The 15,232-nt window shown below is 29.0% G+C and overlaps 2 protein-coding genes across 2 annotated transcripts; both read right to left on the reverse strand.

The window, feature by feature from the left end:
- Positions 1-2,351: 2,351 nt before the first annotated feature.
- LOC129914888 (uncharacterized) lies at positions 2,352-2,888 on the reverse strand. Its single transcript, XM_055994336.1, has one exon. The coding sequence runs from the start codon at positions 2,886-2,888 to the stop codon at positions 2,352-2,354; it is 537 nt and encodes a 178-aa protein (XP_055850311.1).
- Positions 2,889-4,217: 1,329 nt separating this feature from the next.
- LOC129915463 (cardio acceleratory peptide 2b) lies at positions 4,218-12,993 on the reverse strand. Its single transcript, XM_055995012.1, has 4 exons — positions 12,665-12,993; positions 4,962-5,108; positions 4,665-4,896; positions 4,218-4,589 (listed from the first exon to the last, which is right to left on the reverse strand). The coding sequence occupies exons 1-3, from the start codon at positions 12,735-12,737 to the stop codon at positions 4,667-4,669; spliced, it is 450 nt and encodes a 149-aa protein (XP_055850987.1). The 5' UTR covers positions 12,738-12,993; the 3' UTR covers positions 4,218-4,589; positions 4,665-4,666.
- Between the last annotated feature and the right edge of the window lie 2,239 nt (positions 12,994-15,232).

Below are 15,232 nucleotides of genomic sequence, written 5' to 3' on the forward strand. Positions count from 1 at the left end.
AGGCAGTTGTATAGTTTAGACAAACTCCAATTTAACAATAATGCTCACAAAATCATTATTAAAAACTGGTAAGATTTAAATTTTAAAAAGTATTTTGCTGAAATTTCCTTGTTTACCTTATCGGATTAAGGACCTACCTAATTCTAGCAAAAAAAAAAAAAACACTGGGCACTTCGTTACTAAAGTATGAAATTTGTATTACATAATTAGTAATATGGGGCAGTAGAGTGGCTCAAAAAAATCCAAATTCTTTTTTTTTCTTTTTCTTTTACACTCCGAAAAATCGATTACTACAAGAACATTATGTAAAGGAATTCGCTTAAAAGTCGATTTATAAAAAAAATATTTTTTTTTTAGTAGAAGATTGATGTACAAATGGAAAAATCCGTAGCGGAGGACCTTCCCATTAATACAAAGAGCTCATATTTGGTGAGTATATTCTAGAGGTGTCTAGCAATCGAATTTTTGGGGTATAAAATCAAAAAAAAAAATTTTTGGATTTTTTTTACCCATCCTAATGGGGCAGTAGGTACAAAAGTAATATGGGGTCACTTTGGATTCCAATAGAACTCCAATTTTTTGCACATGTATGCGGATAGTCCAGGCCTACATGTCCTATAAATTCGAGATTTTTTGAACGCTCCAAAAAAAAAGCTAAAAATAAAAAAACTACCCAAAAAATACCCCTAAAAAATAGGTTTTTTTCAAAAAATCATATTTCGAAATGCAGTGTATTAAAAAAAAATCCGTATTAGACGCCTAATTTTTTTTCCCCCATCTTTCATCTGACATCTTTAGAATTGTTAAAAAAAATGTCCCCATAATATTCATATCCATAATCATCATTTTGTCATAGCCCTAACACGTGTGCAACGTTTAAACAAAACGTTATAGCTTAGTTTCAAATTTTTTTACAATTTTTTCTTAAGCGCAGTTATTCTTAAATTAATCTCATCTATCTATATCAAAAAAATCAATTCTCTACAACTTCGCGTTTAGATTTTAGCCCAAATTCCATCTTTCCGTTTTACCCCTGTTTACCCTATTAAATGACGGAATTTTTAAAAATCCTTCACTTGGATAAAGCTTTAGGTTATTATCTTTCAAATAAGCTATAGAAGAATTTTATATCTCTAATAGTTTATTTTTAATTCTGAATTTAAATATTTTGCCGCACTGCGAAAGTGCGAGAGTGTAACGTTAGAAAATGGCGTCACTTTTTTGTGGTGGCTGCCATGGTTCATCGATTTATAAGACGTTATCACGTCAAAAAATTCGAGGTTTTAATCAAAACCAACATTACGATGATGGAGAAGATCAAAAATGTGGTTTTCGTCATGCCGTCCGTCGATCTGTGCGTCTGTGCGTATGTGCGTCTGTGCGTCCACCTGTACATCGAGCTAAGGCCTAAACGGATGGATGGATTTGCTTGAATCTTGGAACAGATGATTTTTACGTAATTCCCTAGACCAATATTTTTTATTTTTTTAATATCTCCTATTTAACGCATATCTCCCATGTAACGTTTTCGAGGTATTGCAATTTTCTCGAAAACGGCTCTAACTATTTCAATTAAATTTGGTTTACATAATACTCTTATTGATTTTAACAAAACAAAAAAAAATTTAATATAATTTTTTTAACAATTTTTCAATTTTTTTTTTTTTTATTTTATTTTTTTTTTTCGACATTAAACAAAATATTGAATTTCCAATAGATATTTAAGATAACGATACTTTGGACTACAAGAGCAAGTACGTGTGTCCCAGTCGTGCATTTTATTTCTAATTTTTTTATGTTTTCATAGTTTTTCGATATATGATTTTTTTTTAAGTTTTTTGACAGTTCTTTTCCCAATGATGCTTTTGGTTCACTTGGTAGAATAAGAAATACCTATTGATATTCTTTAAGCTAAAGCTGTTTACATCCTTCTTAACCAAATTTACATAAAATTAAAGAGTTTTATGCAATAAAAAAACCAAATTTTCAACGCTTTCCTTTTTAAAGTTTTTAAAGTAACTAATCGCTCATATGAAAAATATCAAATATCTTAAGAGATTTTCTTATCGACTTTTGAGGAGATTTTCCAGGACTAAAAATCATACAAACAAAAAAAAACTTTTAAACCCTTCATATGGATTATACCGAAGTTTGTTTCAATTCAGAACTTCTGACAACCATATAAAACGAATTTTTTCTGCTGCATTCGTATTGTTTGCAAATTTTGTTAAATTACAGTTATTTCAATTACAACATTTATTTGAATAAGTTTTATTGTATATTTAAAAAAAAAGTATATATAAAATATTACAAAGCTACAGAAAAATAAAAACACATTTCATTACAATAAATCAATACAAACTAGTTTTCTTCATTATTCTCAGAAACTCTTCCTGGCTTACTTCACCGTCGTTATCCAAATCAGCTTCGTCGATCATTTCACGTAATTCTTCATCTGTGAGGTTTTCTCCTAGTTCACGAGCAACTCGTTTTAAATTTCTAAACGAAATTTTCCCAGTCTCATCATCATCGAATAGACGAAACGCCTTTAAGATTTCCTCTTTAGTGTCCTTCTCTGCCATTTTCATTGTCATAAGTTGTAAAAAGTCCGCAAAAGTAAGTCTACCACCGCAATCTTTACCAATTTCAGTTATCATACGTTTAATTTCCTCCTTTTTTGGTTCAAAACCCAAAGCCCTTATTGCTACTTTTAGCTCTTTTACTTCAATATAACCAGTCGATTCTGTATCGAATAAATCAAATGCTTCTTTGATATCAGCTTTTTGTTCTTCTGAAAGTTCAAATTTAGGTCCGGATTTCTTGCGGCCACCAACAGATAGTTGTGATGGTTTCTTGCAGTTAGTTGCTGTGATGGTTGTCTTCTCCATGGCTTTTTTCAAACTAAAATATGTAATTGTTATTTTTTCAGAATTGGAAGTCGCTTTGCAATTGCATAATTTTTGTTTACCTTAGACTACTATTTTGATTACATAAATAAAACGCCTTAGCGTTTCCATGAACACAATTGTAAAAAATGTAAGAGACACCCCAACATGTTTGTTGTGTTTGGACATTCTTTTGTTACCACAAGGAATCTACAATAAAAATATTCAAGGAAATTAATTCTAAAAATTTGTTAACATTCGTCTCCTAAAGCGAAATTCGTCCGTTGTTAATGTTTGAATAGGGTTTTTCATTACATGTACAAGAAGCTTAGGTAAACCTTGCCTTCAAGGGGAAGTAAGGGTTTAGTTCAATTGGGGCATGTAATAAGAAGAATACAACAATATTAAATTTACAATTTTTTCAACATTTCAGCAATATGCGCCATATTGAAAAACGTGATTTGGTCAGTATGGCCGAATAAGTTGTAAAAGCAACTCGTTTGTGCACGGTTTATTTTTCTTTGCAAACATTATTTTATAGGTTACGTCATTTTAGTTTTTCGCTTTTGGCCTTTATCTCAGTCCTTGAGAAAGTTACGTAATTTTTGTCTACATAAACGCTAAAGAGCATCAAATTTCTAATATTTTGCTATATTTACTTTTGAAGATCATACGATTTTAAGTCCAAAGTTTTGGAGCTTAAAAAAATGTATACATATAATTTTCTTCAGATCTCAGCCATACACTAAATATTATTGATTTCAAAGCTGATTTTAACAGTACATTTGGTCCTTAGGGTTTTAAGTCCATTATGCTACCAATTAAACTAACGAAGGCATATCTCACCTGCTACGTTTTGAATACTATTAAAGCCATAAAACGCTAACTGACAATTTAAGTGGTACGAAGGTCTAGAAACTAGCGAATTGAGAATTAAAGTTCATATTAGTCCTTGAATAAAAATATTAGGGTTAACAAAATTTAGTCATGCCTCGCGCATTTATTTGCAATCACTATATAAATTAACAACTATATTTGTATAATTATAATCAAATCAGTTTTTTGTTTAATAATTTAAATTAATATTCCAATAATTCTTTTTATAATTTTTTAATGTTTATACATGAATTTAAAAATAAAAATATATAATTTTTTTTTTTTGTTTATTATATTATTCACTTTTTTTATGAAACCAATTTAAAAAAATGCAATTTTGTAATAAAAATAGTACAATTTTTTTAAAACCAAGATTTTCACCATAAGAATTAGTTAAAATAATTTATTTCTTATGCCGAAATCTCATCCAGCCAGATAGAAAAAAATGTATCTATTCAAAATTTTTATTACAAAATGCATAATTTTTTTATAATTTATAATTTATTTTTATTTTTTTTTTATTTAAACAAAATAAGTAAACGATTTTATATTACAAATGTATGCATAGGTAAATGTTTTTAATTGATCTCTTTTTTTTTTAAATATTTTATTATATTCTATTTATATATGTTTGCAATAACAAAATTTATATATAACTAAAATATATGTATATGAGTTATTTTTTTAAGAATATTGTGTTGTTGTTTTTTTTTTTTAGATTTATTTTCTATTTTTAAGTTTCAGGTTGTCAGCAATGTCCATTTTAAGTTGTGTTTATCGAATCAGTATGATGCCAAAAATAATGAAAGGAATTATTTAGAGATGTCTCTGAAAAATAAACATTTTTAAGGGATTAATGACTTTGTTGAAATTTCAATGCAAATTTTATTGAAACTTTCTTACCTTTACAATTGTTCAGATTTATGTTCCTCTTCATCCATGGTACTTCTCTTTTGAATTCGTCCTAATCTTGGTCCAAACCATAATCCTGAATTGGCACTTGGTGCTGTTCGTTTATCCAAGGATTGTTGCAAAGCTGCCATACGTGCCCAGTTTCTTAATTGTGTATCGGATCGTCCAACTCTTGGGAAAGCAATCAAATTTGCTCTTTTGATTTCCGAAATTTTTGGATATTCTGCAAGAGAAATTATAAATTTGAATTTTTAAAAAATAATTTTTAAATTGATTTTCCAAACAAACCATCATATTCTTCATATGAAGTTGGAAACAAATTATCATATCCTCCAGTTTGGCCTGAAAGATTAGGATCACTGCGTCCAACACGGGGAAAAGCAAAAAGGCCAGCAGTACCTCCGCCACCTCGTCGAGTTTTACTTTGTTCAACATCTGTGGGAGAATAAATACATTGATTTGGAGAGATTAATTTTTTTTTTTTGTTTTATTCATCGAAATTCCTGAGAAAAAATAAATCTTTGGTTAGAGGCAAATATTTCTAGGGAATTCATATACATTTCCAAAGAATGTTTATATGTCAGGATTTTTGCCTTCCGCAATCCAACTCAATAATATCTATACTATCACAGACAAAATTGCCTAAATACTACTTCTACGTTGAGAATAATTCAGATTTTTATTAAAAGAACAAAAAAATTGATAAGGAAAAGTCCGTTTTCGATAAACAAATTGAAATAGCATACCTACAATCCTACAAACAAATATGACTTTCTAATTTCTAACAGCAAAATGGCCCTCTAAGAAGATAAAAAAGCCTGTGGGTTTGATCAAATGTGTGCCTTCTCAGAAGGTCTTCATGGAAGGTGCTTATGTGACACATGAATTGATATTTCTTTGATAAATACGTTTCCAGGAATTTGAATATATGTGTGCAATGTTTTATCTATCAATATCTTGAACAATCGATAGCGTCGGTGTAATTATTTACATAAGATAAAAACTTAAAAAAAAATCAAAGATAAGCTCTATTTCTATGTAGTGTAAATTAAATTGTAAGGAACAACCAGGTTTAATAAGAACTAAAATGTTAAATTACATGTTTCACTTGGAGCTCAAATTCATATCAAATTCAATCACTGGAATTAAGTTAAAATGACAATTCTGCCTGTTCAAATAATAAATTGACGTTGTTAGCAATGTCGTATAGATCGCAATTTTATCCTAAAAGGCCAAGTAATATAACGCTAAGTCCAACTTAAGACAACTTTATGTATATAGAACAGCAGTTCAGAGGTCCAGGGTTCGAATCCCAAGACATTTTATTTGTTTGACGTGATAACGTGTTATATATCGATGAAAATCGGCTGCACGCACGGAAAAATCCAAAAAGGAGAATCTCATCGACTCAAAAAGCACGTACATATTTTCGGAAGAAGAGCTTGATGCCAAATGCTATCAAATGCTTTTAAAATATCAATATCAAAAATGAAAAAAACTGTTCGGTTAGATCACCAGTAGACTCACTAAGAAGCATTGGTTCCTCGAGATATTTCTTAAATTGATAAAGGACTTTGAAAAAAAGGGCCGTAAGTGTGATTGTCCGGTAGTTTAAGGATGACGAAGATTTGCCTTTTTTAAGGACATCGTTTGCAACGATCCGCAGGTAGTCGGAACTCAATCGTTATCAATTTATCGGTTCCAACCATTTAATGATTTTTTGTAAAACTCTTAAATTTTTACAAATTGTTTGAAACTATGGATTTGTCATATTTTTTGTCCATTTTTCTAAATACTGTTTTCAAATAAAAAATTATAGTTTTTTATTATATTAATAAAGATCTAAGCTTTCTGCATCATAAAATGAGTTTTTAATTGTTCACTTTTAGAATTTTTTCAAAACGGAGCCTATGTAGTTATACCTTTGATACTTTATTAATACTATTTTATAAAATAAACTCGAAATAATTTGTTTTATTCCTCCCTAGCCACGATGTGGTTGTTCATTTTCTATCAGTTTTTTCTTTTTTCTTTTTTAAATCATGTTTTTTGAACTGAAATCATGTTTTTTATCATGTTTTTTCAAAATTCGAAATGGCAGCACTGATCCCACTTATTTCTTAATGCAGCAGTTCAAAGTTTCAATTTTTTTTTTTTTTTGATAAAATATTCAAACACTGAGCCAAAAAACAACGTAAAATCAATCTAAACCACTTTGAATCAATGGAAAATCACTACATTTTTAGCCTAAAGTGGAAAATGATTGAATCAAAGTAGCACACTTCAAATCAAAGTTGTTCACACATTCAATCAAAGTTGTTCACACATTAAATCAAAGTTGTTCATACATTAAAAAAATAAAAAAAGTAAAACTGGCATCCGCTGGGGATCGAACCTGCTATACCTGCGTTGACAAGCTTGTGCTTTACCACTGTGCCATCTCACTTATAAAAATTGATGTGACAAACTGTAAGTTAAGCACAGGACGATTTTTTAAAAAAATTAATGAATATATTTTCCACCATTGATTCAATGTAGAACGGATTAAAAATTACTATGCGTTTTTTCTCTGGGTTAACCCGCTAGTGGAACGCTAAAATTTTTCTTATATTTAAGATTAGCTAATTTTTAAATTTCAAGGGAATAACATATTATAATATATGTGAAAACGTAGTCTCGGTTTTGTTTTTGAGTTCCTTATTAGGTATATTCCTTTTGACATTGAGAATATTATTACAACTTTTGAAAGAAGCAAACCTTTAGCTAGCACATGAGCAGTTATTTGTCTCCATAATAGCTGTGTTTTATTGGTACTCAGTATTAGTCAAATTATGTATAAGCTTAGAAACAAAATTTTCTCTGCATATCAACAAGTAAAAAACTTTTGTTTATTTTTAGCAATCATTTGTTGTTGTTTCCCGAGCAAAATTTTACTGAGCTAGGTACTGAGTTACCAATAACACACGGCTAATATGTGTTCATACCTATTAACCCTCTGTCGGCACACGGGTGCGAATTTGGCAAAACAAAAATAAAATGTGGTCACAAAAAAGTGTCTTTATAAGGTTGAAAATACAATTTTTTGGAATTGTGAATACAATATTCGAATTGCTCGGAAAATTCTACATCAATTTCATATATGATTCTTTATAAAATAGTGAGACCGAAAAAAGTTCTAGCGACATGAAAAAGTATAAGCCAAATTCGCAAAAAAGAGGTGTGCCTACAGAGGGTATTAAAAAAGAGTTCTAATACGAATTTTGTCATTGTTTAGTACACCTATAATATTGTGACTTTTCAACAAAACTATTTTCAAAGTTTAATTTATAATTTTAAAAGAATTTCCTCCTCAAAATGTTTAAACCTTAAACATTGTGAAACCCTTGCAAAACCGTCGAATTCAGTATCAGTAATTATTTTTTTGCTTGCAGTCTAAATTATTCATATTTGAATTCTTATTTTATTTCTATTTGCAACGGAATAGATTTATCACCTCTGGCTACCACGCATCAAATTTTCTTGAAAAAAAAAAACAACTAAAATTGAAGTTAGAACAAACTGGCCAAAGTTGTTTTTGAATGAGAAAAACAAAATATCATCCTTAGGGGGGTTTCACTTCAAAAACTTTCATTTTTTTGCTTTAAATTGTTGTGGCTGTAGGAAAGTATCTAAATTATGGTATACAAAAAATAAAAAGAATACATAAATATCTAAGAATCAACTTTAAACAAAGTTTAATTACCAATTCATTTGATGTTCAACAGTCGCACATTGTTTCTTTCTGTAGGTTTTGCAAATGCGTAGTTGATATGAAATGTCTCTATTATTTCTAATCGTTAACTTTATCTATTTTTCTTTTCAAATTTCTTATCAAAACAAATTACATATCTAAATCCCTCCACTTAAATGTTTTTTATTGACAAACAAAAAAAAATCAAAGAAACACAAAGAATGAAACCTGCAATATTGAAACAATTTTGTTCATGTTAAAAATAAAACACTGTCACTTAATATATCTTATAGACAGTAGAGTCACCATCTTTTTAATCCACATAATAGATCGTTCCTTAAAAAAAAAAAAAAAAACAGTACCTAGAATCTAGTACCTATCTAACTCAGAACAGACTTCTATGTCTCAGATAGCACATTCAAACCCCTATATAGCCAGTCTATTCTAAAATAATCATTCTATCTTGTACAATCCACTCTGGTGTATACGTAATGGCAAAAGTACCATCCATTGCAAGATGTTAACATGAAGATTATGCAAATTTTGTACACCAAATGATTTGAATTCATTGTATCACCTGGGTGCGTTGGGCCAAACAAATTGTCACCTTACTTAACCAATGGTACATAGCTCTACCTCTACCAGAGACAAAAAAAAAAAAACATTTTAAAAATGGCTAAATTCAATGATGCTGGTAATAGATTTTTATATTTAGTCGTTTAAAATTGGGTTTGCATTAAGATAAATTTATGGCAATACAAATCTTCGTGCAATGATTTTTGATAACGATAACTATGTGACAGGGATTATGTTGATGGAAGAAGGTACCTAATATCTTCAAATGTTCACCACTGGGGGTGACAACAAAAGTAATGAGTTTTTTTTTTTTTTAAGGTTCCATTTTTAGAACTGTTTTGACAAAAAAGAAAACATTTTAATAACGAAGAATGAAAATAAGGTGATATCTTTTTCAGACAACACAAAATTAATCCCATAGTTGATTATTTTTAATTTTTCTTCCTAATTTTTACTAAACAGTGTTAATGATCTCATAATTTTGTAGGTGGCTAATGAAAACAAATTGTTGGAATTAAAAACTTATTACTGACCGGTTTGGAATAATTTGATTTAATAACTTTCTTACTGATTTTTAAAACAGTCGTTTGTGTACAAAAGTATTTTGTCACCTTTAAATGAGTTAAGGAAGTTTGGACAGCAAAAAGAATTAAAAATTGGCAATTAAAAAAGTGGACTGAAAAATCACAAGAAAAGCGTAGAAAGTAAAAAATCATAAATTGCTTATTGGGCAGTTGTCATATTTTTTAAAGATTTTTCTATTCTTTTATTTTATATTTAAACTCATTGAGTTCCAAAACGTACTCTCTTACGTACCTATAATCAATTTTTAAAATATTAAAGTCAAGTAAAATACTTTGAGCTTCATATTAGGCAACACCGTAATTGATAGAAAGTTCGGGATATCGATTGTACACGTGCTCTTTTCTCTCCGGAATTTGACTGAAAATGGACATCATTTAACAGCATTTCACATAAGTAATTAGAATAGCCGTTTTCGAATAGACTGCTATGAGACGGATTACAGAAGTAGACTTTGTCACGGTACCAAAATGCTATCGATTTATGTTATCGGATGAATGCAGAATGTATCTGCATCTGCATCCAAACAATCATTATTCTAATGTATTCAAATCGCCTCACGAGCAATTTCTACATTGATGTTTTGACGACACCGTGGTTTATGAGGAATCTGATATGATATAGGCAATTGAAGGGAATGTGCCTGGTGGTGGACTACCAGCTAAAATTCTGAATTGATTTTGGTTGTGCTTTGACATTGATGTGAAACTTAGGCTTCAAGTTTGTTAACTATACGGATTTCAACTTTACTGAGAGAAGTTGTTGTTTTTGCTCTTGAGGTATAAGGTTTTTGTGTTAACCAGAAAAACTTGAAACCTTAAAAGAGGTAGTATTAATCTCACAAGCATTCTTTTTCAGAATAGGTGCAACTGTTTCGTGCTTATTTTCAATATACATACATTATACACATTGCGTTGCTGAAAAAGTTTTTTTAATTACCATAAGGGTTATGTATAGGAAAAAAATATGAACATTCCATAATTGCTCTGCTCTAACTGTAAAAATGTGTTTGAAAAAAATAATGAAAATCAGAAAGATTTTTGCAATTTGTTCGAGTGGCTTGAGATATCTTTCTATATGGGTTAAAATTGCGGGCAAGACCAAAAATTATTCCGAATAAACCCCTTTTCGATCTGTTCATTGTTGATCTTTGTTTTTTTTAAAATTTGATATACATATCGTCGGCGTAAAGCAAAATTGTTCTAAATCCACTTTTTACCGAAAAAGAGATAATGATGCAGTTTTTCTAATTTGAGGGTGCTCTTTCCGAATTTGAAAAAAGTTTTTGTCTAAAAAAATTTCTTTTCAATTTAATGGGACATAAACACAGGTAAGTAGCCTTTCTGAAAATGAAACCCGAGTATTCTTGATTGTTCTAAGTCCCATCATATTTTGTTCTAAGACCACTTTTTATTTAAGGAAAGTTCGTTCTTACATAAGAATGATTCTATGTCCAATTTTGGGTTTTTAGTATAGTATGCACCTACTAATGAGGTACCTAAACTTGTACGATTTATTCAAGAGAAAATAACAATTTTTTTTTTTAAACATAACTTAAATGGCGAACGAGCAGAAAAATGTAGCTTTACACCAATTTGAAGCTGAACAATCGTCCCCTGTAAAATTTGCTTTTTGTGACTTAGAACAATTATTATTATTAGACGATATTAGAAAATGGTTGATTTTAATAGTCCACGACGAACACACGAATTAACTCCCACTAGGAGCTACAGAAATATAATGTATGTTGTCATAAGGTCCAAATTAACTATACCTATAGCAATTGACATACCTAACAGCGAAATCCAAATATGGGTAATTTTGTCTTGAACAACAAAAATTATTCAAATTAAATTCTCTAATTCATCATTTTGAAACCATAAACTTCAAATTCTCCACATGAAAGCTTTTAAAGAGCCCCGACAACATTTTGACATTATATTAATGGTTAGTAAATGTCAACTTTTTTAATTGTTAAATTAGCGAGAATATTCTTATATTTTTTAAGGTTTAAATAAGAGGGTTCCTATGGCGTATGAGTAACTTTTTTTTTAATTATCGTTTTCGCTCCCAAATAATTATTTTTTTCAGCACCATTGAGAAATAGACGAGCGAAAAGATGAAACAAATCATTTTTTTAATAGATTTTACTATTAAATTTAGTAGGTAACGAATATTACATTTGTCAAGAATAAGGCAATATTATACACTCTTTTAGAGAAAGTTAATGAATAGCGAATTTTTCCAATTTCGTCTCAAAGCAGAACGAGCTGATGCTGTAGCACCATTTTAAACGCTCGTTTTTGTTTAACAAAAAAATTAGTTCTTATTGAGAGGGTTTATAATGCGGCAAATGTAGTTAAACAAAGCTTTTAAAAGTAATTTTTTTTAGTAAAAGAATAAATTAAATCAAGCAACAAGGTGCTATAAGAATATACCTACCAGAAAATACAAACAACAAGCGAAATATTATTTGTCTGTTTTTAGAAATATTTGTTATGAATTTAATAATAATAAAATCAATTTTATTAATAGGTAAATGATCTATTTTTCGAAAGCAGGTGACTAATATTGTCTTAAAAGGAAACTTTTGAGATGTCGATAAATAATAAGAATAACTAACAAAAAATTGCATTTTTTCAAATATGCTTGAATTTATTTTAATAAACACTTAAAAAATCACAAAAGTGATAAGAAAACAAAAAACTCTTCTCTTAGAAAAAAAATGGGTTCTTTTTAAAAAAACTGTTAAAAAACATTAAGGAAGTTGTCTTACCAAAAGACAGAACTCTTTGAATGTTTATTTTTTAATAAAACTATTTTTGTCTTTAGGTATTAACAATAAGAATAATATTTTTTTTTTAATTTATGGTATAAGATTAAAGATACAAATCTTTTATATATTATTCTTTTTTTAAGCAAATAACATTTCGGAAGTTGATTTTTTAATTTTTTAAATTATGTTTGAAAATTTTAACGTTAACTTTTGTTTAAAAAAAAATATTTTCTCGTATTTTAATATCTTCCAAATTGTATTTTATTTGTAAAAACTCAACAGAAATCAAGCTCAAAAATTATAACATAAATTCCACTTTGAACTCACCGGCTGATGATGAACTAAAAATCACGACGGTTAACAAAAATGCGCACAAAATCATATTTTCACTGAATTTCATTTTTGATTTTTTTGTTTTAATTGAAAATATCACAAAAAAGCGAATAAATTATTCCTTAAAAGTCCTTCGCAAACACTTTTTTTAACACAATTTGTACTTCTTTTATAAAATTAACACACTGTTTTATCCGTGGTCTAGTGGTTGGTTTGAAAATCCTTTTTATGTTTTATATTAGAATGTTTTTTCTTTTATATATTTTTTGTGTGAACCAAAGCGCACTCCTTTTGAGTTCTTCCTTGGAGAGATGCTTATGATATTGTGGTTGGTATCTTCTGAATATCATGTCCTTTATATGTTTGCAACAAACCCACCATTGCGAATATAACCACCCACACACAAAAACGGGGGATAACATTTTCGTACTCCGAATATGTTTCGGAGAGATTTACGCAAGCGTTTGTCTGAGATCACTCACATTAGATAGCCCAGTATAGTTGCAATATCCTGTTGCTTATGGAGATATTTCTCTCAACAGGTGTTAAGCAAATGGATGTGAGAGATTTATACTTAAACCTACACATTTGATTTTTTTGTTTTTTTTTTCTTCTCAACTAAAAAAAAATGTTGGAATTTAGGTTCGGATAGATGTTGTTATGAATGGAGCCGAGCAACAGAATTAGGGCGTCGGATTTCTGACGTTAAGATATAAATTTTGTAACTTATTGAAAGTCGATCTGGGTTTTAATGAAACTATATTGAAAATAATTAGGCTTTGATCTGTTTATTTTTAAATATGTAAATTTTATTAAATTTTATAAGGTGGATGGTAGAAGACATAACGAAACGAAATTTACTGACTTAAAAAAATAAAGTTGTATTCTAATTGAATCGTAAGTTGTAAGAACGGAATAAGTCTATTTTGCAAAATTGTTGGTAAAACGCAAAAAAATGAATAGCTTCTATATTAAACTGTTTTCAGGTGTTAGATTTGTAGATAAAATAAAGATTAAGTGGACTTCTATCGGTTTCTGGTAGACAGGTATAACGGTTTAAAAACGTTGGAATTATTCAGTTCTTACATCTTTCTGTTTGAACTTCACCTAAAAGCCAAATTTTTAATGAAATAAACATATTGTTTATTTAAAACAAAAGTTTTAATAATAACAATACATTAACTATTGGCAGAGTTTGAGTAATCAAAACAAAAAATTGTTCTACAAAGGCTAGATCACATACGAAAATAGTAAAACAAAAAATTTTATTAAGTAATAAAATGTACGAACGTACATTTTGCACGTACTTGCTTTTATGGTAAAAGTAACTCTAATGTTAAAGCTTTTACTGAACATAATAAGAGAAAATTTAAAATTTGTTACTTTAATAAATTTTATAAGTAATGTTAAAATAAATAAAATCTATTATTAAATAAATAATTAAATGATCTTTAACACAAAACCAATTATGCCATTTGATTTCTTGCATAAAAAGGAGTATTTAAACAAAAATTTTCGAAAATCGCTAGAGCCGTTTTTTTTAATATTTTTTATAAATAAAGACGTTCTAACATTTTTCAAAAAAAAAGTTGTTTTGCCATTTTTAAGGAAATATTATTCAACCCATAAAAACGAAATTTCGATAAAATTCATCAACCCGTTTTAAATAAAAACGATTTTTCAAACAAAAAAAATTGAAATATTGTTTTAAAAATCCAAAAATGTGTTTTTGAATTTTTTTTTAATTTTCATATAAAGTACTATATTTTAAATTTTCTGTATAAAAATTTATATTGAAATCGGCTAAATAACTTAAGAATTTACCACTTCGAACTATTTCCAGCAGATCAAACTATGTCACTAATAGTCATAAAAATTAAAAAATTTAATAATTTCTTTATTCTCATTGGTTCTACAAATGATAATAATTTTAAATCTGTAAGCTTTAAATGTAATTTTTTTGCTCTGAGTAGTAAAAATGTTGCTATTAATATTTAAATTTAGTTTTAAGTAAAATTTTTTGTAATTTTTAACGTTAGTATTTAACGTATTGAATAACCTCAACCAAGTAGTTTACGAGAAATTCATAAATAAATAAAACCGTTCTATGACGGGTACCGTTAATAACCGCACAACGGTACATTTTTAAGGAAATTTCATCTTCTTTTTTTACTTGCGATATAGGTACTATATATCAAGTTATGCATTCGTACAAAAAAAAAAAGTTGAGATAACATTTTTCCATGACATTACGATGGCAGACAATGCCAAAAAAGTGGGTCCCGGAAGTCCGTCTGTCTGTCTGTCTGTCTGTCTGTCTGTCTGTCTGTCTGTCTGTCTGTCTGTCTGTCTGTCTGTCTGTCTGTCTGTCTGTCTGTCTGTCTGTCTGTCTGTCTGTCTGTCTGTCTGTCTGTCTGTCTGTCTGTCTGTCTGTCTGTCTGTCTGTCTGTCTGTCTGTCTGTCTGTCTGTCTGTCTGTCTGTCTGTCTGTCTGTCTGTCTGTCTGTCTGTCTGTCTGTCTGTCTGTCTGTCTGTCAGTCTGTCTGTCTGTCTGTCTGTATAA

The sequence above is a fragment of the Episyrphus balteatus genome, chromosome 3, assembly GCF_945859705.1.
Source record: "Episyrphus balteatus chromosome 3, idEpiBalt1.1, whole genome shotgun sequence".
Lineage (NCBI taxonomy): Eukaryota > Metazoa > Arthropoda > Insecta > Diptera > Syrphidae > Episyrphus > Episyrphus balteatus.